The sequence below is a fragment of the Berghia stephanieae genome, chromosome 13 (assembly GCF_034508935.2).
Source record: "Berghia stephanieae isolate SIO BIC M18660-M18661 chromosome 13, UCSD_Bste_1.3, whole genome shotgun sequence".
Taxonomy (NCBI): Eukaryota; Metazoa; Mollusca; class Gastropoda; order Nudibranchia; family Aeolidiidae; genus Berghia; species Berghia stephanieae.
In genome coordinates this window covers 9,925,556-9,951,230 of record NC_088372.1, presented here as the reverse complement: position 1 = coordinate 9,951,230, position 25,675 = coordinate 9,925,556, and the positions used below count along the sequence as shown (strand labels likewise).

The following is a 25,675-nucleotide window of genomic DNA, read 5'->3' as shown; positions in this document are numbered from 1 at the left end:
AAGAGCACACTATTAGTGTACTTAGTTTGAGATCACCTAATAGTCTCATCCAGACACAAGCAAAGGTGCCTGCCAAGAGGAATACACTCAAGTGTTTACAAATCATAGAAATGAAAAACACAAAATAATACAGTGCATAACAGAGAGATGATTTACAAGGAAAAAGTATCATCTCCCAAAATTCCAACTATCCATTTGATTTATTCCTTCCCAGCCAGGGTATCCGGCCAAGGTTATTAGCCAGGGCCAGGACAAAACCATGTTATCTCATTCCAAGACAAAAAAGACAGAAAGCATATTGGAAAACAGATATTATAGGTGGATAGAAGACACAGTAAGTACCTCCCGGCCCACAGACCCTCTCTGAGCTTCGCATAGTTGAGTCCTTGGAAGAGACTCTTTACTCTCATTCTCTCACCGTACTCGGGTGTAAAATGAGTACCTTGCCGTTAACAACGTTGTCTCTGTCCGTAAAAAAAATTGTAATTTCGCCTAACAGGCGTCATTACTTGTCCTACATATTCAGTGTTCCCGTGGGCTACGGACCAGCGACATCTATATGAAGTCCTAGCTACGGACACATTGAAAAGAGGAGCCGGTTTAGTGGATATTGTGCTATTTAATGCTCTAGTTTTTTACCTGCTTTGGAGCTGTCGACATTGGAACTGCATGAATCACAGCACCATTGGCGTATGGTGTCGTTGTAGCATCCGTGGGGCACAGCACTAGGGCACCATTCAGGGTAGCGGTCACCGTAGGGACAGTCTAGAAACAGGTCATAGAAAAGGTCAAAATGACTTGAAGCTGTGACCTGGAAACAACTAGACTATGGGACTCGGAACAAACATGTGTCTAAAAGTTTGGCCAGAAAACTCGTCCTTCAAATATCGATCGATTACAATAACCCCCATCTTACCCAAAATTCTCAATCCTGGGACTTCCTTTGAAGACTGCTACCCACTGACTTGAGGTCCCAGGTTTGAGGTTTTTGACAAGATAACCATTTTAACACTCTCCATACCAACCATAGAAAAATCGTCACATTCGTTACGATGCAACCGACAATTTTCTCATTATAATTTCTCTTGTAAATCACAAAATGTAAAGAAATGATTTGATTACAGCTATAAATACTAAACACTGTTTTGTAGACATCATTTTGCTGAACAACATTCTGGATAGAATGCCCTTGTTACTTTTTTGTTTGCTTAGGAAAAGTCTATTTTTGTGTGGAGTGGGTGTGAATTTTCGGGGGAAATTCTAAAAATGGCTGGCAAGGAGAGAATTTATCAATCTTTTGTTTGAAGGGAGAGTTTTCTGGCCAAAATTTTAAATACATGTTTTTCTTTTCCAGAGTACGGACGTATGTAACAAAAACATGATTTCATTATTTTTGTCGTGTCCTGTAGAAGGGCTGTGACCCGAAATGTTCCGTTTAAGATGAAAAATAAGTACGGGACTGGTGAGACCGTTGTCTCGGTCAAAAAAAATGTAAAGCGCCATGCAGGCGTCATGTCTCGTTCTACAGGACCTGTTGCTGTTGGTTTGGACTCCTTGTAAGACGCACGTTATGTGGATATTGCACTTAAATCAACAACAAAAAAGAGACTATCATATTATATTTATTGTTGTTTTTGTCTTTTGTTTGTTTTGTTGTTTTGTTTGTTTGATTTTTTTTGTTTGTTGTTTTTTGTTTGTTGTTTGTTTTTTTTGGGGTTTTTTTTTTTTTTTTTTTTTTTTGGGGGGGGGGGGGGGGAAGGAGGGTTGTGTTTTTTGTTTTTTGTCTTTGCTTTAGTTTGTTTATAAGAAGTTGAACGGCCGTTACAACATCGGCTGGATATTTGAGGACGGGAAAATATTTGTACTCCTAAAAACCCGAAACGTCCAGGGCATTTTCTGTCTTTATTGCTTACATTGAGACTTTCATTCCATTTTTGATTTTCGTTCATTTATTCAAGCTTCAAACAGCAACATTTTCATTTTTTTTCTCTCCAAGCTTCGAACAGCAACATTCTCATTTTTTTCTTCAAGCTTCGAACAGCAACATTCTCATTTTTTTCTTCATGCTTTGAGCAGCAACATTGTAATTTATTTCTTCAAGCTTCAAGCAGCAACATTCTCATTTATTTCATCGAGCTTGAAGCAGTAACATTGTCATTTATTTCTGCAGACTTCAAGCAGCAACATTCTCATTTATTTCTTCAAGCTTCAAGCAGCAACATTCTCATTTATTTCTGCGGGCTTCAAGTAGCAATATCGTCATTTATTTCTTAGAGCTTCGAGCAGCAACAGTTTCATTAACTACAAATGTTTGACCACTTGCCGTATTGTGGAAAAATTCGTATTTAGAAATTTGGCCAGAAAACTCTTCCTTCAAATATTGATCGATTTAAATGACCCTCATCTTGACCAAAAAACACTCTCAAACCTGGGACTTCAATAAGTCTTCCTTATAGTCCCAGGTTTGAGAATTTTTGCCAAGATGCGGGTCATTAATATCGATCGATATTTGAAAGAAGAGTTTTCTGGCCAAATTTCTAAATACAAAATGTCCACAAAACGGCAGTTAATTGATTCAAAGCCCATAAAAAACCTCAAGGTCACTCTGATATAACACTGTTTGGAACGACAGGTCAAAAATTAGACGTTTCTAGCAGGTCCTTATCATCACCTGGGTTATCCTGTCTCTTGGCTTTTCCACACGTCTCACAGCACAACTCTTCATTGAGGTAACATCCCTGGGGAACCTCCAGCGTTTCTGTACACCATGTGCTCCTGTCGCCGTAATGGCAATCTGAAATGGGGGCAAACTTGTAAACAATGAATGTTGACAATGCATTTTTATTCCAGCCCTCTCCCTAAATAGTAACGCGTAATGATATCTTGTTCACAATAATAATTTGTGACGTCAGATTATAAATCGTTAAATTTCACTAAAAATGTATTCTTTAAAACGAAGTATCTTTAAGTGTTTTTGAACATGTCTTTTATTCAAAGATAACGAAATCGGAATAAATTGAGGGGGTAGAATAAAAGATTTCTTACACTCTTGCGTTTTGGAATTTAAACTTGATGGTAATGATGATGAGGATGATGAGGATGATAATGATGATGATAATGATGATGGTGTTGATAATGATGATGATGATGATGATGATGATGATGATGATGATGATGATGATGATAATGATGACGATGATGATGATGAGGATGATGACGATTATGATGACGATGATGATGAATTAAATTGGTTTTTATATCTTGTGGTCATTCTAAGAGTGATATAACAATGATATAACAAAGTGATATAAAAGTGATACAACAATATAAAAATGTAGAAATGCTTGTTGGCTGGCATAGAGATTAAAATTCCATTGTTATCATGAGGTTAACAATGATTTGAGCATCAAACAAAAACACGAATGAACATCATTTATAAAGTGCATTTTCACCTTTTTAAAGTGAACAGTAAGAATCCCAAATCTTCAAATGTTTTTAACAGACTGTAATCAAGCCGAGGGGGTCCCGATAGCTCAGTTGGTAGAGCACTCGCTTCACACGCAAAGGGACCGAGATCGATCCCGGGTGCAGTCGAGATTGATTTTTTCCATCTGTCCAACCAGCAGTGAACGGGTAGCTAAGTCTGTTTGATTTTGCCGAAAGCATTTTGCGATTGACTAGAGGCAACAGGTAGCAATCAATTTCCATTGTCTGTTTCACGCTATAATTACCGGGATAAACTCCAGCTCCGTCTACCCAATGGCTCTGAAGGACGACTATTCAAGCCGTATTAATACAGTCCTTATGCGGCTATTTGGTCGTTTGGTGTAACACTCGCTTTGGGATCGGAAGGTCATGGGTTCTAGCCTAGCTCGGCGCATAGTTGAGTCCTTGGAAAAGACTCTTTACTAACATTCTCTCACCGTACTCAGATGTAAAATGAATACCTGGCCATTAATAGCGTTTTCTCTGTCCGAAAAAAAATATAATATTATGGCCCCTCGTCATGTCCCATCCTACATGTTAAATGTTGCTGTTGGTCAGGGATGCCTTACAAAGCGCTTTGAGCACGTTTAGAGGATATTGCGCTATATAAAAGCTCAATTTTTAATTTCTATTTTAAAGTCTTTGGCGGTACAGGTGAGATATGTGTTACCAGGTGTTGATGTGTTCTTGTACTTAGGGCAGGTGTCACAGCACATTTCCTCATTCCAGTAACATCCAAGGGGAATTTCTAAGGCTGTCACACACTCACCACTGTGGTCCCCGTATTCACAACCTGCTGAAATGGGAACAGTTCATTTGGCATTAATATTATTGTGACCAATGAAGAAATAATACACGAACAAATAGACAATTAATTATATACACACATTAAGTAAATTTTAGAATATCAACTTAAACGTTATAGTGTGCAATATCCACTGAACGTGTTTAAAGCGTTTTACAAAGAGTCCCAATACAGCAGTAACACTTTAGATGAAAGACAGTATTAGAATTGTAAGGTCCAGTAGCCGAACACAATCATGGGCCTGATTTTACATTGCTGTAATGACATTTTATGTGTGTTTCGGTTTGAGAGTATTTCCATGAGTCCAAAACAACTTGGGTTGTCAGATCTTTAAATCAGTGACGTCGGTGAGAACTATTCACACCAAATGGTGGTCTAAACACGATGACAAATAGCCAAGTGACCTCAACGTTATCCATCTACAATGTTACTCCAGCGTATGAACTCTGTACTTATTTGATACACCATTTGATTTGGGGTTATTTTGTTGTTTTGTTTTGCTTTGTTTTGTAAGTTTGTGGTTTGTTTGTTTTTGTTTGTTTTTTTTTTTTTGTTTTTTTTTTTTGTTTGTTTTGTTTTTGTTTATTTTGTTTTTATTTTGGGGGCCGAAAGAAAGTAGGAGGGGTGCAGATAAATAGAGAGGGATAGAGAGATAGAGGAGAGAGAGGGGGAGGAAGGAGATAAAGAAAGAGGGGGGAGTGAGAGAGAGCTCGAGAAATCGAAAGAGGGGAGAGAAAGAGAGACAGGAGAAAGAGAATAGAGAGTGAGAGAGGGAGGGGAGAGGGAGAGGAGAGAATAGAGAGAGAGAGAGAGAGAGAGAGAGAGAGGAAGAGGGAGAGATTGATTTAGAGATGGGGAGAGAATGATGAGAGAATGTAACGACAACTTACCAGGTTTGGACTTGTCCAGGAGGAGAGAACAGGAAGAACAACAGGTTTGGTTGTTGAGATAACAGTCGTAGGGATATTTCATGTCGTCACCTGCACACCAGGACTCTTTGTCTCCATATTCACAGCCTGGTCAATGTGTTGGGGTGAGGGGGTGGGGGGGGGTAGGGGGGAGTAGATGGAAGGGAAATAGACATTTATAGTCACATCTCAAGTACCAAGAATCGTAAGGATATTCAATGTCATTAGTGGACACCAGGACTCTGTATTAACATTCCTGGTAGGGTTGATGGGATTGGGGGGGGGGGGGCGGGGATAGATGGAAAGGAAATAGGTATTTATAGTCACATCTCAAGTACCAAGTATTTTAAGAATATTCCATGTCGTTACTGGAACACCAGGTCTCTATATTCATTGCCTGGTGGAGAGGAAATAAGACATTTATAGTTACATCTCAAGTACCAAGTATCGTACACATGGACTCTGTATTCACTGCCTGGTGGAAAGGGACATTTATAGTCACATCTCAAGTTCCAAGTATTATAAGGATATTCCATGTCGTTACTGGAACACCAGGTCTCTATATTCATTGCCTGGTGGAGAGGAAATAAGACATTTATAGTCACATCTCAAGTACCAAGTATCGTACACCTGGACTCTGTATTCACTGCCTGGTGGAAAGGGACATTTATAGTCACATCTCAAGTTCCAAGTATTATAAAGATATTCCATGTCGTTACTGGAACACCGGGTCTCTACGTCTCCATATTCATAGCTTGATAACTGTGGTTGGGTGGGGGTTAAGGGGGGGGGGGCAGATGGAAAGGAAATGGAGAGTAATAGTTTATATCCTAAGCCCCAAGCGTCGAAAGTATATTCCATGTCGTCGTTACTGGAGTACCAGGTCTCTGTATTCACAACCCTGGTGGTTGTGAGGCGGGCTGGGTGGGTCGATAGAAAGGATAGAAATTATAGCACCAGCCTAAGTACCATGTATAACTTATCACGTGGTCTTACATAAACGGTTAATGATAGAATGTTTATTTTCGTACCAAATCACGTGCTCATTCATTTGGTTTGTTTACAGAGAAAAAAAACCCCTGTCATAACTAGCCATTGATTTGATATAACTTGACACGTGGTAATTTGTATCATTTATGCGTGTGGTGTCCGGGGTTTCTCAACTGAGAGGGTACAAGAATAGCCCAACGCCAAGCCAGCGGGTAAAAGGCGACTTATGGTGTGTCACTCCCCCTTTTTGAGTCACCTGGGCCTCCAAGTTAGGGGTTGTCCGTAAAAGTCATTGTTACAGAAACACAGATGGACAAATCAAATCCTTTTCTTAACTTGGGCGACGGAAGAGTTTCTGTAATGACAGACTTTATGAAGGACAGAGAAGTGATAAGACATGGAACGAGCTAAAAAAGTTAGCTCATGATAGAGAAGGATGGAAATTTTTTCTCTGTGGCCTATACCCTGACCCAGGGTGAAAAAGGCAATGACGATGATGATGATGCTTAGAGGACAAAATGACACAAATGATGATTTGTCTCTTTACCTTTGTCAGGAGACAAAGTGCACAGTAAATGACAGCAATATATATATATATATATATATATATATATATATATATATATATATATATATATATATGCAAGAATCAAAGACGAACCAAGTTAGATCAAATGGGAAAAAATAATAAAGATTACCAGCTGGTCCAGTGTTAATGGTGGGACAACTCTGACAACATTTCCGTCTGAAGAATTCATCGTAGCAGGACCAGGGTCGATCCCTAATGGTGTCAGCACAAGTTATGTCGTCATACACGACCCCGGGCTGGTCTCCTTGGGGACAATCATCTGGAATTTCATTGGATAAGGGATTTAGACATTTTTTTAGGGATTCAGGCAATCTATCAGGGATTCAGGCAATCTATAAGGGATTCAGACATTTTATTAGGGATTCAGGCAATCTATAAGGGATTCTGGCATTTTATAAGGGATTAAGGCATTTTATAAGGGAATCGGTCATATTATTAGGGATTCTGGCATTTTATAAGGGATTCAGACATTTTATAAGGGATTCGGGCATTTTATAAGGGAATCAGTCATATTATTAGGGTTTCTGGTATTTTATAAGGGATTCAGACATTTTATTAGAGATTTGGGAATTTTATAAGGGATTGAGTCATTTTATTAGGAACATAGAGCTTGGAGCAACAACATATGGCTTCTTGTAAAACGCTTTGAGCACGTTTGGTGGATAATGCACTATATAAAAGCTCAATATTTTGATGGGGGTTTTTTTATTCTGACCAAAAATAGAAACAAAATTTTTCGTCAATGTAGGACAGAGTGACTCAATGGTGTGTACTGTGTACATGGTTTGGTTGTGTGTTGGTGTGTACTGTGTACCTATGGTTTGGTTGTGTGTTGGTGTGTACTGTGTACCTATGGTTTGGTTGTGTGTTGGTGTCTACTGTGTACCTGTGGTTTGGTTGTGTGTTGGTGTGTACTGTGTACCTATGGTTTGGTTGTGTGTTGGTATGAGTTAAACTACACATTACCTGGAACTCTTGGCGCGGCACTGCTTTTGACACATTCTCCTTTTATACACATCTGTTGGAAAAATTAAATGAATTGAAGGCGGTAATTGACATGAGGGAGGGGTGGGGGGGGGCGAAGGGAGGGAGAGAGAGAGAGAGAGAGAGAGAGAGAGAGAGAGAGAGAGAGAACACAGAAAGAGAAGGGAGGATAAGAGAGAGAATGAGAGAGAGATAAAGAGAGAGAAAGAGAGAGGGGAGAGAGAGAGGGGGGGAGAGAGAGAGAGAGAGGGGGGGGGAGAGAGAGGGGGAGAGAGAGAGAGAGAGAGAGTGTGTGTGTGTGTGTGTGTGTGTGTGTGTGTGTGAAGAATAACAAAGTAAACCTTCAGAGCTATAAGGCTTACGGAACCGGAAATAATCCCCAGGTTCTAACAGGATAATTGCAATTGCTTGCTATCTTTTGGGCTGTTGCTATTCTTTTTGTTGCCATCTGTCAGATCTCAAATATACAACAAACGGACCTGCCTGTTTGTAACCACCAAAAATTCGTAAAATTACGAAATGTTGGCTCCAGTTTCAGAGGTTCGTGAGCCAAGTCCTTAAAACTTATTGAAAATGACAGTTGATGACAGAGTGCATAGTTCTAAGGACTTGGAAATGTTATTTTAACCCTTTTGAGAGTAAATTGTTGATCTATAAAGTTAACTCTTGAGACTTCTATTTTCATCTCCTTAAAACTACGAATTTTTAAATTTTTCCACTAGGCAGGTCTGGAAGAACCAATCACGGTAGGTTAGAGACGCTGGTCTAGAAAAGATATTGGTACTTTTGCTTGTGGAGCGAGTGCTCTACCAACTGAGCCATCGCCTCCCAACAGAGTGAAACACAAAGCAATGCTTTGCCCTGCTTCTATAAGTAGTACGCAATAAGATGAATATGGAGACTTTTCTCTGACCACGTAACCGCGTACTCAACTTGAAATGGCCGTTATCACGAAGTTTTGTCTTTCTGAATAGAAGGAACGAAATTGACGCCACTCAGGTCCCTGTTATTGCTCGTATCCAGCCATTTGTATTGGTTGTTCACACTAAATTCTATCAATCAGACTATCTAAATGTTTAAAGTTACACATAGTGTGTTGGTACGTTATATCCGGTTGGCATTGTTTTGAGTTTTTATAGTAAACGCATAGCATCGATTCTCATCACCATTGTCACGTGATTGATAAACTTACACGCTGACACCGTGTCGTGTCGTGTCATGTTATGTGTACTGAATTCAACTGTGTTAAAAACTTGTGGAAAGTGTGTGGAATTTGGAGGGCCTACAAATGGGGCGGCGAATCTGGAGGGCCTACAGCTGGGGCGGCGAATCTGGAGGGCCTACAAATGGGGCGGCGAATCTGGAGGGCCTACAAATGGTGCGGCGAATCTGGAGGGCCTACAAATGGGGCGGCGAATCTGGAGGGCCTACAAATGGGGCGGCGAATCTGGAGGGCCTACAGCTGGGGCGGCGAATCTGGAGGGCCTACAAATGGGGCGGCGAATCTGGAGGGCCTACAAATGGGGCGGTGAATCTGGAGGGCCTACAAATGGGGCGGCGAATCTGGAGGGCCTACAAATGGGGCGGCGAATCTGGAGGGCCTACAGCTGGGGCGGCGAATCTGGAGGGCCTACAAATGGGGCGGCGAATCTGGAGGGCCTACAAATGGGGCGGCGAATCTGGAGGGCCTACAGCTGGGGCGGCGAATCTGGAGGGCCTACAGCTGGGGCGGATCGCTGTCACGCCTGGTCTCGACGTCACGACTCGTCCAAGCCAAATAGCTACGCGAAGTCAGGAACGGAGGAAGTCAAGACCGGGGAAAATTATTAGAGGAGATAACTCTGCATTTCATGAGTATTTGGTTTGAAATTCTTGGTTGTCTCCCTTACACTCTTTTGGGTTCTTTTTTTTTTTGGGGGGGGGGGGGGGGGTGGGGGGGGGGCGATTGTATTATATTATAGAAGAAAATAATTTGACGTCACCCAGCTCTTTGTTTTCGATTTTAGCCATTTTGATGAGTAGTTCTCACCACATTGTATCAACTAGATTATAAACGTTTAAGGCTGGCGGGCGGATGTTGTGAGTAGAATGACAAATCTCATAGCATCAATATGATTAATTGATTAACGAAATTTAAAATAACCCATTCTTGTCCTCATCTGTTCTAATATTATAGAGTATCAATATATGCATATATAACAATATTGATAACGTGGTGATGATGATGATGATGATGATGATGATGATGATGATGATGATGATGATGATGATGATGATGATGATGATAATGATGATTATGATGATGATGATTTTGATGATGATGATGATGATGATGATGATGATGATGACGAAGACGACAACGTAGATGATAAAGGCACTACTGACCATGCCATCGCCGCAGACAAATCCATCCGAGGCGATGTGACTCTCACACCTGGAACTGTTATGGCTGTCACTACACCACATGGACGTACACAGGTGGTGGTAGTCATCTGGTGTGCTGTAGAAATCCTGGGGATGCCAACGGTATCGTTGATTGGTCAGTCTTTGGGTACTATCGCAAACTCGGCAAAATAGTTTTAGGGGTTTGGGAGGGGGGAACCTTTTTTTAAAAAAAAAAAAAGTCTAGAAGGGGGTTCGGGAGGGGAGAGACTTTTAAAAAAAAAGAGTATCCCTCCTCCCAAACCCCCAAAATTATTTTTTTTAAAGTTTGCCCCCTCCCAAAACTCCCAAATTATTTGGGTCTCCGAGTGTGCGGTAGTACCAGTTTTTTGTTGCTTTGTTCATTTGTTGGTGCGTGTGCTTTTGATTTTCTTTTGTTTTGTTTTTTTTTGTTGGTTTTTTTTTTGTTTTTTTTTTGTTGTTATTTTTTTTTGGGGGGGGGGGTTGTTTGTTTTGTTTTGTTGTTTTTTCTTGGGCTATTTATTTTTTTTAGTTGTATTTTATGTTACTGAGTTGGTTGTGTCTTCTTTTTGTTTCTTTTTTTTTTCTTTTTTTTGTTCTTTTGGGGGAGGGGGGGGGGGTGTTTGTTTTGTTGTTTTTTTTTTGGCTATTTATTTTTTAAAGTTGTATTTTATGTTGCTGAGTTGCATTTTGCTTCTTTCTTTCCCCCTTTTTTTTTGTTTGTTTTAGTTTTGTTTTGATTTTGTTTCTGTTTCTGTTTGTTTTTCTGTTTTGTTTTGTGTTGTGTAAGTAATGTATTTATGTTTTAATTGCTTGTTCTTCTTGAATGTAGAGGGGTTTTGAACCCAAAATATTCTGTGTTTGGTATTTTGTTCTTTTTTTTCTTTCTTTTTTTTTTTTTTGGAGCTGTTTTATTTATTTTTGTTTATGACTTTTTACAGTCCACAGCTTGGAACAGCTCTGTATTAATTTATCATTTTATACTGCTATATGATCTTGTGGTATGACCCTCGCTTTTTGATCAGAAAGTCCTGGGTTCTAGCCTCGCTCGGCATATAGTTGAGTCCTTGGAAAAATGTCCCTACTCACATCCCTTCACCGTACTCAGGTGTAAAATGAGTATGTGGCCGTTATCAGCGTTGTTTCTATCGGAAAAGATTGCAATATTGCCTAACAGGCGTCATATCTCCTTTCACATGTTACGTGTTCCTGTTGGACAGGGACCCTTTGTAAATTGTGTTTTATTATTAATCTAAGAACGCACCCGACAGAAGTAAGCATCAGAACCAAACAGGAGTTGGCATTGCTGGTCAGCGTCAAACAGCAGGCCTAGGTGGGGTCCTTGGCTCTCACGTGATGCCGTCTGCTGGAGGCAGTTCTTACCGTCCCTGGCAGAGTAAATGGGCGGGGCGGGGGGGGGGGGGGGGGAAGGGCGGGAGTAAGGGCCGAGAAAATGATATGGAAGTTTTGATGATTTAAAGAATTAAATACAACATTAGATGGATGGATGGATGGATGGATGGATGGATGGATGGATGGATGAATGGATGAATGGATGGATGGATGGATGAATGAATGGATGGATGGATGTGGATGGTGATGTGGATGGTGGATGGATGGATGATGGAATGGAATGGATGGGATGATGGATGGATGGATGGATGGATGGAATGGATGGATGGATGGATGGATGGATGGATGGATGGATGGATGGATGGATGGATAATGGATGGATGGATGGATGGATGGATGGATGGATAAGGGTGGATGGATGGATGGAAGATGGATGGATGGATGGATGGATGGATGGGATGGATATGATGGATAGATGGATGATGGATGGATGAGATGGATGGATGGATGGATGGAAGATGGATGGATGGATGGAGGATGGATAGATGGATGGATAGATGATGTCAATAATGTTGTAGTGGAAGGATGACATTCTTCACGATTTGAATGGTACTCCATTGTCATCTAAGGGAATGGGCACTAGAAACAGGTTGCTGCCTTATAGTAGTAACGACTGTCTCCCTTGAAATCAGCGAGACTTCTGTCCACACCTTTTGATTCTCATCAATCTAAAGGGACATGACCACTAGAAACAGGTTGCTGCCTTTAGTAAGTAACGATTGTCTCCCTTGAAATCAGCGATGACTACAGTCCACACCTTTGATTCTCAATCAATCTAAAGGGACATGACCACTAGAAACAGGTTGCTGCCTTTAGTAAGTAACGATTGTCTCCCTTGAAATCAGCGATGACTACAGTCCACACCTTTGATTCTCAATCAATCTAAAGGGACATGACCACTAGAAACAGGTTGCTGCCTTTAGTAAGTAATGATTGTCTCCCATGAAATCAGCGATGACTACAGTCCACACCTTTGATTCTCAATCAATCTAAAGGGACATGACCACTAGAAACAGGTTGCTGCCTTTAGTAAGTAATGATTGTCTCCCTTGAAATCAGCGATGACTACAGTCCACACCTTTGATTCTCAAGCAATCTAAAGGGACATGACCACTAGAAACAGGTTGCTGCCTTTAGTAAGTAATGATTGTCTCCCTTGAAATCAGCGATGACTACAGTCCACACCTTTGATTCTCAATCAATCTAAAGGGACATGACCACTAGAAACAGGTTGCTGCCTTTAGTAAGTAATGATTGTCTCCCTTGAAATCAGCGATGACCACAGTCCACACCTTTGATTCTCAATCAATATAAAGGGACATGACCACTAGAAACAGGTTGCTGCCTTTAGTAAGTAACGATTGTCTCCCTTGAAATCAGCGATGACTACAGTCCACACCTTTGATTCTCAAGCAATCTAAAGCTTCAAACAAGATCCACATTTTCAATAGAGTTTTTTCCTTATTATCATATCTAGTCCGTCCCGTTACTTTTGATGGATTTCCCTTGATGTTAAGGAGCAGGTAAGGGGGAGGGGTAAGAATAAGATGGGTGAGTGATTAAGGTATTGCACTGTGTCCTTGGAGGTCACGGTTCGAGACTTGTTTCTGACAGTTTCGTTTTGTTTCCTCTGTTAGTTATTTTTTATTATTTCTTTTTATTGTGTGGCTTTATATTCTTGTGTTATGACATTTGCCTTCGACATGTTGGTCAAGGGTTCGAGTCCAAGTTAAATTCTTATAAAAGGCTTTTTATTCACATTCTCTCAGTGTACTCAGGTGTAAAATAAGTACAGAGATGGTTATAGCCTTCTCTTTATCAAAAGGAATGTAACTACCTCACAGGCATCATGTCTGTCCAATAGACTGATATCCTCCAGTGTTTGTATGTATGTGTATGTGTGTGTGTGTGTGTGTGTTGTTTTTACCTGTCCAATAAACTGATATCCTCCAGTGTTTGTATGTATGTATATGTATGTGTGTGTGTGTGTGTGTGTTGTTTTTACCTGTCCAATAAACTGATATCCTCATGTTTGTGTGTGTTTGTATGTGTGTGTTTGTGTGTGTGTGTGTGTATGTGTGTTTTCCTGTCCAATAGACTGATATCCTCCAGTCAGTGTGTGTGTTTTTTTTTATTTTTTTTTATTTTTTTTTACCTGTCCAGTAGACTGTGTTTGTATGTGTGTGTTTACCTGTCCAATAGACTGATATCCTCCAGCGTGTGTATGTGTGTCTGTGTGTGTGTGTGTTTACCTGTCCAATAGACTGATATCCTCCAGCGTGTGTATGTGTGTCTGTGTGTGTGTGTGCTTACCTGTCCAATAGACTGATATCCTCCAGCGTGTGTATGTGTGTCTGTGTGTGTGTGTTTACCTGTCCAATAGACTGATGTCCTCCAGTGTGTGTGTATGTATGTATGTGTGCGTGTGTGTGTGTGTGTGTGTGTTTACCTGTCCAATAGACTGATGTCCTCCAGTGTGTGTGTATGTGTGTATATATGTATGTGTGTATTAGTGTTTACCTGTTCAATAGACTGATGTCCTCCAGTGTGTCCTCCAGTGTGTGTGTGTGTGTATGTATGTGTGTATATTGGTGTTTACCTGTCCAATAGACTGATGTCCTCCAGTGTGTGTGTGTGTATGTGTGTGTATATGTGTGTATGTATGTATGTATGTGTATGTGTGTATGTGTGTTTACCTGTCCAATAGACTGATGTCCTCCAGTGTGTGTGTGTGTATGTGTGTGTATGTGTGTGTATGTGTGTATGTGTGTGTGTGTATGTATGTATGCCTATAAAGAAAAATGTCAACGAAACAATATAAACATTAGTGACACACCCTGGTCCGATGATGTCACTATCCCCCCTCCCGCATGGACACCATCAACAAGTGAGTTTACAATCGACGAACTCACACGCTGTGTTAAAAAATTACCTAATGAAAAGTCACCCGGGGCAGACGGTGTCACCTATAAATATATAAAACAAAATATAAACAAACTGACACCAATTTTTACGGCCATCTTTAACACCTGTTTAAAATATCAAAATGTCTCCCCAGACAGGAAACACAGTATCATAACACTGGTACCAAAAAAGAATGGAAACAAGGACAACGCCGACGACTGGCGACCTATCGCCTTATTACATCTTCATCATCGTCATCATCATCATTATCATCGTCATCAACACTAATATCATTATTACCTCTGGGACATTCTGTGGCAGAGTCTGAAACTTCACTGTTCAAATTAATACTCCAGCTCTATACATTGTACATTATTTTAGGAAATGGTATTATGTCAATGAATATGTTACCCTTGTTACATTATCATGTATATTTCCTGAAATAAACAATTTTGATGTATGTGTGTATGTGTGTTTACCTGTCCAATAGACTGATGTCCTCCAGTGTGTGTGTGTGTGTGTGTGTGTGTGTGTTGGTGTTTACCTGTCCGGTAGACTGATGTCCTCCAGTGTGTGTGTGTGTGTATGTGTGTGTATGTGTGTGTATGTATGTATGTGTATGTGTATGTGTGTTTACCTGTCCAATAGACTGATGTCCTCCAGAATAGACCTGGCCGAGCAGGGAGAGAAATGCCACCTGTTGGTCGAGTTGACCTCTGTCCTTGGAGACATCACGTGACCATCCAAAGCACGACACTGATTGTCCTCCCCGTCATGGTCACAACCCAGGCTGGTCAGATTCAATAACAACAGACGTCAATAGGCAGTTATAGCAGTTTTATTCCTAGCATCTTCATTATCATCTTCATCATCATTATCATCTTCATCATCATTATCATTATCATCATCATTATCATTATCATCATCATTATCGTTAGCATCTTCATTATCATGAACCTCATGCTTATCATCAAAAACTACAACACCAGTAACATCATTATTACCATTATTACTTTTTTAAAATGTTATCATCATCATCATCATCATCATCATCATCATCATCATCATCATCATCATCATCATCATCATCATCATCATCATCATTATCATCCTCATCATCATCACAATCAATTGTTATTATTATTATTATTATTATTATTATTATTATTATTATTATTATTATTATTATTATTATTATTATATTATTATTATTATTATTATTATTATTATTATTATTATTATTATTATTATTATTATCATCATCATCATCATTATCATTATCAAACGATTGAAACCACAAAACAAGGGACGTGACTTTCGCGAGTCCAGTGTGCTTCCCACCTACCTGTGTCCCAATTCATGGGCGATGGTGTCCACCAGCTGATAGGTGAACGTGTTTTCGACCACGGACACACTCCCATACCGACACATGACACCTTTGTAAGCCACGCCAGTGGTGGGACGGCTTGTGTTACGGGGGTCAACAAGGTCATAGCTGAAACAAAAATGAGTTTTAAAAAATTAAGTTTACAGTATTTATTCCGGAGGGGAAATTTGTCTCAGGGTCTATTCCAGGGTATACTCAATGTCTCAATCGTTTCTATGTTATATGTTTGTGATGAGAATATTGGCTATTAAGCTTAACTGCTGGTCAAAATTACTTCGCGATGGTGGCGAACGAATCGGCGATCTCAAGAAGTGGGTGAGAGAGGGATCTAGAAATGACTTTGGGTTTGAAACGAATATTTTTGTGTTCGTGGATAGCTCACACGGTAGAGCCACGCTCTCACCTGCCAGGCGGAGTTGTCGTACCAATAAGGTCGCAGGTTCAAACCCCACCACCGCCGCGAAAAAAATTTTTATTCTCTATTGTCTTCTGGCACTTTTCTACTCACTTCATATCTTGTTGTTACCAACATAAGTGCCTGCTCCACTCACTTTTCTGAATTAAAAATTCACCCCATACACCGGAGCATACTCAATGTCTCAATCGTTTCTATGTTATATGTTTGTGATGAGAATATTGGCTATTAAGCTTAACTGCTGGTCAAAATTACTTCCCGATGGTGGCGAACGAATCGGCGATCTCAAGAAGTGGGTGAGAGAGGGATCTAGAAATGACTTTGGGTTTGAAACGAATATTTTTGTGTTCGTGGATAGCTCACACGGTAGAGCCACGCTCTCACCTGCCAGGCGGAGTTGTCGTACCAATAAGGTCGCAGGTTCAAACCCCACCACCGCCGCGAAAAAAATTTTTATTCTCTATTGTCTTCTGGCACTTTTCTACTCACTTCATATCTTGTTGTTACCAACATAAGTGCCTGCTCCACTCACTTTTCTGAATTAAAAATTCACCCCATACACCGGAGCATACTCAATGTCTCAATCGTTTCTATGTTATATGTTTGTGATGAGAATATTGGCTATTAAGCTTAACTGCTGGTCAAAATTACTTCCCGATGGTGGCGAACGAATCGGCGATCTCAAGAAGTGGGTGAGAGAGGGATCTAGAAATGACTTTGGGTTTGAAACGAATATTTTTGTGTTCGTGGATAGCTCACACGGTAGAGCCACGCTCTCACCTGCCAGGCGGAGTTGTCGTACCAATAAGGTCGCAGGTTCAAACCCCACCACCGCCGCGAAAAATTTTTTTATTCTCTATTGTCTTCTGGCACTTTTCTACTCACTTCATATCTTGTTGTTACCAACATAAGTGCCTGCTCCACTCACTTTTCTGAATTAAAAATTCACCCCATACACCGGAGCATACTCAATGTCTCAATCGTTTCTATGTTATATGTTTGTGATGAGAATATTGGCTATTAAGCTTAACTGCTGGTCAAAATTACTTCGCGATGGTGGCGAACGAATCGGCGATCTCAAGAAGTGGGTGAGAGAGGGATCTAGAAATGACTTTGGGTTTGAAACGAATATTTTTGTGTTCGTGGATAGCTCACACGGTAGAGCCACGCTCTCACCTGCCAGGCGGAGTTGTCGTACCAATAAGGTCGCAGGTTCAAACCCCACCACCACCGCGAAAAAAATTTTTATTCTCTATTGTCTTCTGGCACTTTTCTACTCACTTCATATCTTGTTGTTACCAACATAGTGGTGTCATGGTAGCACGTCCGACCGGTATTCAACATGTCTTAGGTTCGATCCCCAGTCGAGGAAAACAGAATTTTTGGGATCGCTTTTTTTTTCTTGTATATTTCTTTCCTGATTTGTCTGGCACTGTTGCATACACACTTGATCACATCTGTACTTTTTTTAAATGAGTTTTTATATAGAGCAATATCCACTGAACGTGCTTAAAGCGCTTTACAAGGGGTCCCTGGTCAACAGCAACACTTAACATTTAGGACGGGATATGACGCCTGTTAGGCGATATTACACATTTTTTTCGACAGAGATAAAGATGTTAACGGCCAGGTACTCGTTTTACACCTGAATACGGTGGGAGAATGTGAGTAAAGAGCCTTTTCCAATGACTTAATTATTCTCTGAGAGAGGCTCGAACCCAGACCCTTCCGATCCAAAAGCGAGTCATACCAATAGACCACATACTATGTCAATTTTGTAAGATGATCAAGGTACGGGGAGGATGGGGGTTGGCGAGGGGGGGCGTTACAAGAATGAAATAAATGGAGATAAACATGATAATTTGTTACCTATCGACTCAAACCGGTATGAAGTCAGTGTGAACCAGAAAGCGTCAAGTTCAAAGACAGAAAGCACTGTTTTATGTGAGGACAAACCAAGAAATCCCGTTCTAAGACAAAGACAGAAAGCACTGTTTTATGTGAGGACAAACCAAGAAATCCCGTTCTAAGACAAAGACAGAAAGCACTGTTTTATGTGAGAGAACAAACCAAGTAATCCCGTTCTAAGACAAAGACAGAAAGCACTGTTTTATGTGAGAACAAACCAAGTAATCCCGTTCTAAGACAAAGACAGAAAGCACTGTTTTATGTGAGGACAAACCAAGTAATCCCGTTCTAAGACAAAGACAGAAAGCACTGTGTTATGTGAGGACAAACCAAGTAATCCCGTTCTAAGACAAAGACAGAAAGCACTGTTTTATGTGAGGACAAACCAAGTAATCCCGTTCTAAGACAAAGACAGAAAGCACTGTGTTATGTGAGGACAAACCAAGTAATCCCGTTCTAAGACAAAGACAGAAAGCACTGTTTTATGTGAGAACAAACCAAGTAATCCCGTTCTAAGACAAAGACAGAAAGCACTGTGTTATGTGAGGACAAACCAAGTAATCCCGTTCTAAGACAAAGACAGAAAGCACTGTTTTATGTGAGGACAAACCAAGTAATCCCGTTCTAAGACAAAGACAGAAAGCACTGTGTTATGTGAGGACAAACCAAGTAATCCCGTTCTAAGACAAAGACAGAAAGCACTGTTTTATGTGAGAACAAACCAAGTAATCCCGTTCTAAGACAAAGACAGAAAGCACTGTTTTATGTGAGAACAAACCAAGTAATCCCGTTCTTAGACAAAGACAGAAAGCAACTCGGAAAACGGATAAAGACAGATAGAAGACACAGCAACTGACCTCCTGGCTACCACGGAAGGTCAGAATACCCCACCCAGGAGGTCAACTCAGATCAGCTAAATCTTTTAGGGAGCAGCGTGGCTCAGCGGTACGGTCTTTGCTTCGTACGCGAAAGGTACCGAGTTCGGATCACCCGCCCTGCTTTATGCGACCTCGAGCAAGTCACAATGCACTAGCTTAATTTGCGGTGACGCCTTGGTTATTCCAGTCTTCCCTTGGAATAGACCCTAGAGACAAATTTCACCTATGGGATGAATAAAAGGGATTTTTTCGTCTTTAATATTGCCAGTACTGACCTTTGACTAAAACATCAAAAGCTTAAATAAATAAAGTCAGTGTTATACTTTAGTTATACGAGTGTGGCGTCCTATAGCTCAAGCGGTAGAGCACTTGCTGAACAGGCGAAGGGACATACATTTTTTTTCTGCTCACTCACTCAGAACTCATTGGGTAGATGTGTCAATCAGAGCAGGCGGAAACTACCTTGAAATAAATTAGCGTCCTATCCAAAGGAGGGAAAGAGCTATTAGTATTGTCCGTGTAAACGCTAGAAAACTTGAGACAAACTCTGGCTGCATAGGTCTTATGGTTCGTAAGGACAAAATTCAATTGAATTGAGTTGTGAATCAACATGAGGATATCAATCATCAAAGACAAATAGGAATCGATATATTGATTCGGGGAAAATCAATCATTTAAATGGAATATCGATATTGGACAGAAGTTAGATCGATTTGTCTGTACGGTTGACTCGTGGCTGTTGTTTTGGTGTTAATTGTATCAATTGTCAATGATGATGATGATGATGATGATGGTGATAATGATGATGATGAGGTTGATGATGATGATGATGATGATGATGATGATGATGATGATGATGATGATGATGATGATGATGATGATGATGATGATGGTGATGATGATGGTGGTGAGGATGATGATGATGATGGTGATGGTGATGCTGATGATGATGTTGATGATGATGATGACGATGATGATGATGATGATGATGATGATGATGATGATGATGATGATGATGATGATGATGATGATGATGATGACGACAACCGACTCACCCAGTCAAGAGAATAGCGTGGTCAAAGGCTGGCAGCGATGCCCGTGTCTGCCAGGACCAGTGGTAGAAGGAGTCAATGGCGGTGGTGGTCCCAATCCTGTCGTTGTCCAGCTGGTCAGACGATGACCACACCGTGTTGTCCTTGGGTAACTGCCAGATGAACCAATTTTGGACCTTGGTCAAGTCTGGGTGTGTGTTTGGTCTGAACTGTTTGCGTTGGGCTGGTTGGAATTCTCTGATGTTTGTTTTTGTTTGTTTGTTTGTTTGATGTTTTTTTTTTTTTTTTGTTTTCTTTTTGTTATTTTGGTTTCCTTTTGGTTTTTATAATATTTGTATTTTGTTTTGTTTTGTTTTTTTTTGTGTGTGGCTTGTTTCTTATTCTTTTAAGTTAATTATTGTGGGGGAGGAGTTTGTTATTGTTTTAGGTTCATTTTTAATAATGTGTTTGGTTTTTTGGGGTTTTTTTAAAGGTGGGGGGGGGGGGGGACGGCCTTTGTTTCTGTTTTTGTTTTGTTTTTTAGGGGGGGATTTTTTTTGGCTTCTGTTGGTGTATTGTGTTGTTTTTGTTGTTGTTTGTTTGTTTGTTTTGTTGTTTATAGCTGTTGTCTTTTTTTTTTTTACCTTTTTTAATTTTTAAAAATTTAGTTTTTGCTTGGTCTCTATTTTGGGTGGATTCTAAATCTTTACGAATGAAGGAAATCTGTGTAGTTATAATTCCTTATTGGTGTGTTATGGCTGTTGATCTGGCTACAACACACACACACACACACACACACACACACACACACACACACACGTGACATAGGGGAATATTGTAAGACAGACGGAAACTTTAGAGATTCTCAAAATGTATGGCCTGAGGGGGGGGGGGGTTCCGCTGAGATGTTTTTTAAAATAACTTGAGCTTTTATTTAGAGCAATTTCCACTAAACGTGCTCAAAATGCTTTACAATGTGTCCCTGACCAACAGCAACTCGTAACATATAGAGCGATACATGCCGTTTGTTAGGCGATACTAAAAATTTTTTTTACGACAGAGACAAAGCTGTTATTGTCATTTTACACCTGAGTACGGTGAGAGAATGTGAGTGAAGAGTCTTTTCCAAGGACTCAATTATGCCTCGAACCCTCGGGCCTTCCGATCCGATAGCGAGTGTCAAACCACAAGACCACAGAGTTAAGGGTTCACCATACCCCAGTAGGTAGAGCACTTGCTTTCAAAGCAAAGGAACAGTATCGATCACGGGTGAAAAACGAGATTTTTCGCACCTACCAGGATTGGGTAGCAGGGTCACATAGATCTGGCTGAAAATACTTTGCCAGAGACTAACGTTTTACACATTTTATCCATGTATATAAATATTAACTTAATGACAACACATATATAAATAATGTCCGTGATTTTAACACACGCGGCACACACACACCAAAGCATATGCACACTCACATTTGCACACACACACACACGCATATGCACACAAACACACACACACACACACCAAAACATATGCACACTCACATTTGCACACACACACATACACACACGCATATGCACACATACTCACAAACACACACACACACACACACACATAACTAATATCCGTGATGCTAACACACACGGACACACACACAAACATATGCACACTCACATTTGCGCACACACGCATATATACCGAGACACAGAGACACACACAGACACACACAGACACACACACAGACACGCAAACACACACGCACAGACACCCCACACACAAACACACACATACACACACAGACACACACACCACACACACATAGACTGCCATCCTTACATAGATAATGTCAGTGATTCTAACACACACACATACACAAACATATGCACACACACAGACACACACACCACACACACATAGACTGCCATCCTTACATAGATAATGTCAGTGATTCTAACACACACACACAAACACATACACACACAGACACACACAGCATACACACAGAGACTGCCATACTTACATAGATAATATCAGTAATTCTAACACACACACACATACACACACACAGACACATACACACAGACACACACACACATAGACTGTCATACTTACATAGACAATATCAGTAATTCTAACACACACGCATACACACAAACACATACACCCACACACCCACACACAAACATAGACTGCCATACTTACATAGATAATATCAGTGATTCTAACACACAGACACACACACACACACACACACAAACATAGACTGCCATACTTACATAGATAATATCAGTGATTCTAACACACAGACACACACACACACACACACACACAAACATAGACTGCCATACTTACATAGATAATATCAGTGATTCTAACACACACACAGACACACACACACCCACACACAAACATAGACTGCCATACTTACATAGATAATATCAGTGATTCTAACACACACACAGACACACACACACACCCATACACAAACATAGACTGCCATACTTACATAGATAATATCAGTGATTCTAACACACACACACACACAAACACATACACACACAGACACACACACACACCTCTCACACACACACATAGAGTGCCATACTTACATCGATAATATCATTGATTCTAACACACACACACACACAAACACATACACACAGACACACACACACCACACACACATAGACTGCCATTCTTACATAGGTAATACCAGTGATTCTAATACACACACACACACAAACACATACACACACAGACACACACACAGACACAGACACACACCAACACACAAACATAGACTGCCATACTTACATAGATAATGTCAGTGATTCTAACATCCAGGTAAAGTCCATATTCAACCAGACTGTTGTACAAAGTGTTTACCTGTCAAAGACATGGAAGTGGAACTTTATTCCAGCCTCCTCCCTAAATAGTAACGCGATAAAGCGTATTAACAAAATTTACAATAATAATTTGTGACGTCAGATTATCAAACGTTACATTTCACTAAAATTCAGGTTTTGGTGGGGTTTTTTTGAAAGTATCATTTAAATATTTTTGAAAATGTCTTTAACTCAAAAATGACGAAATAGAAATCGACTGAGGGGTAGAATAAATGATTTCTGACAATCTTGTGTTTTGGGATTCAAACTTGGTTCCTAACGCGCACTCGCAAGCTCGTGCAGTGTTTGGGAACACGTCCGGAATTCCAAAAGGCAAGAGTGTAAGAATAATAATAATGATAATAATAATAAGAAGAAGAAGAATAAGAAGAAGAAAAGAAGAAGAAGAAAGAAGAAGAAGAAGAAGAAGCAGAAGAAGAAGAAGAAGAGAAGAAGAAGAAGAAGAAGAAGAAGAAGAGAAGAAGAAGAAGAAGAAGAAGAAGAAGAAGAAGAAGAAGAAGAAAGAAGAAGAAGAAGAAGAAGAAGAAGAAGAAAGAAGAAGAAGAAGAAGAAGAAGGAAGAAGAAGAAGAAGAAGAAAGAAGAAGAAGAAGAAGAAGAAGAAGAAGAAGAAGAAGAAGAAAAGAAGAAAAGAAGAAGAAGAAGAAGAAGAAGAAGAAGAAGAAGAAGAAGAAGAAGAAGAAGAAGAAGAAGAAGAAAGAAGAAGGAAAGAAGAAGAAGAAGAAGAAGAAGAAGAAAGAAGAAGAAGAAGAAGAAGAAAGAAGAAGAAGAAGAAGAAGAAGAAGAAGAAGAAGAAGAAGAAGAAGAAGAAGAAGAAGAAGAAGAAGAAGAAGAAGAAGAAGAAGAAGAAGAAGAAGAAGAAGAAGAAGAAGAAGAAGAAGAAGAAGAATAGATCTTCATTGTCCAAAAATATGGCAATTTGTCATTTAGTTACACTTGTTATAAAGTTAAATGATAACTATAACAATGAACAGATATTTCACTCCTACTTATTTTCTCTCTCTCTCTCTCTCTCTCTCTCTCTCTCCTCTCTCTCTCTCTCTCTCTCTCTCTCTCTCTCTCTCTCTTGTATATAATCACATAGAAAGGATGCATACGGCGCTGTTAACGGCCAGGTACTCGTTTTACAGGTCTGATAAGATAATTCGTTATTGTTCTCATGGAAATACATTTCAGCCAAAATGGTCTCCATGACAACGATGGAATGGAATGGTAAAACTATCGAGAATGTTGTCCACAAAAGAAGACCTACTACAGGTTACTACAGTTTTGGCAATTTGAGAAAGACCTTGAACCAGTTCTCAGTCGTACTCTGGAAAGACACGTATTTAAAATTTGGCCAGAAAACTCGTCCTTCAAATATCGACCGATTCAAATGACCCTCATTTTGGGAAAAAAAAAAAGAAAAAAATTCAAATCTGAAAAAAGATGGCTTTTTGGGTTGTTTTTTTTTATTCTATACTTTTTCTTTTCTTTTCTTTTTTTTTTTTTAAATTCTCATGTCGGGTTGACCCAGTTGGCCAAAAAGTGACCCCACGTGATTTCTCATTTTTGTGACTCACATTGTCTTCAGTAAGATATTTAAAAACTCGAGCTTTATATAGGGCAATATCCACTAAACGTGCTCAAAGTGCTTTACAAAGGGTCCCTGACCGACAGCAACGCTTAACAAGTAGAACGAGACAGGACTCCTATCAGGCGATATTACAATTTATTTTCAGACAGAGACAACGCTGTTAACGGCCAGGTAACCTCATTTTACATCTGAGTATGGTGAGAGAATGTGAGTAAAGAGCCTTTTCCAAGGACTAAACTATCCGCCGTGCGGGGCTCGAACCCCAGACCTTCCGATCAGAAAAGGGGTGTCAAACCACTAGATCTAATAGCCGCACATTTAAACCTAAGTCCTAGATTTTTACTATAGATAGAACGAAATTGACGTCACTCAGCTCTTTGTTATTGTCTTTAGGCAGCCATTTTCATGAGTATTTCTCAGACTATAAGCGTTCAAGGTCACACATAGTTTTGTATGTACGTTATATCCAGCTGGCGGATGTTATTATTTTTTTAACTAAACGTATAACATCAATACATTTCATTTTTTAAATTATTTGAATCAACTCGACTTAACGTAAAGTAAGTCACTCCGTATTGAAGTGGTAGGTTACATATTCAATCCGTTGCCATGACAACTTACCCCGTGAATAACAGACTTGAGGAATGGACTCATCCGGGTCTCGGCTTCGGCAATTCTTTGTTGTGGGTTGATGCTGTCCTCACGTGACGGCAGCCATCTTGGAAATGGAGGAAGGAGGGAAAATGGTTGGTTATAAAAATTATAATTGAAAACTGCATCTGAAATAACAATGCATTTGATTCTCTTCATAGATTTGGTACCGGACCGGAAATGATACAATCGACATGTCTCCCCGACCTTAACTATAGATAACCATAACCTGATGAAACATGTTTACCATCACATGCAATATGGAAAGTGATGGGAAACACAGTAAGTATTAATGGCGTTGGTCGGCGACAACCGACTCAGCAAATTGTTTTTGAAATTAGAAATATCACACCACTTGTAAAAATGAATCTTAAATTAAATAATAATATTTATTGGACATTGCAACTAATTGAAGGTCCATTATGACTAAATGATTACGTAATAT

The 25,675-nt window shown here is 40.0% G+C and overlaps 1 protein-coding gene across 2 annotated transcripts in view; it reads right to left on the bottom strand.

Moving 5' to 3' along the window:
• LOC144958589 (uncharacterized) overlaps positions 1-25,297 on the bottom strand; it is a gene marked incomplete at its 5' end in the record, with an annotated part of 33,160 nt that extends 7,863 nt beyond the window's left edge. The window contains 13 exon segments of one of the 2 annotated variants that reach the window (XM_078890667.1): positions 640-765; positions 2,672-2,794; positions 4,157-4,282; positions 5,182-5,307; positions 6,888-7,037; positions 7,745-7,796; positions 10,148-10,273; positions 11,430-11,553; positions 15,120-15,272; positions 15,828-15,977; positions 20,126-20,274; positions 22,914-22,985; positions 25,201-25,297. In XM_078890667.1, coding sequence (XP_078746793.1) covers positions 640-765; positions 2,672-2,794; positions 4,157-4,282; positions 5,182-5,307; positions 6,888-7,037; positions 7,745-7,796; positions 10,148-10,273; positions 11,430-11,553; positions 15,120-15,272; positions 15,828-15,977; positions 20,126-20,274; positions 22,914-22,985; positions 25,201-25,297 — 1,574 coding nt within the window. 2 annotated transcript variants of the gene reach the window in all.
• Between the last annotated feature and the right edge of the window lie 378 nt (positions 25,298-25,675).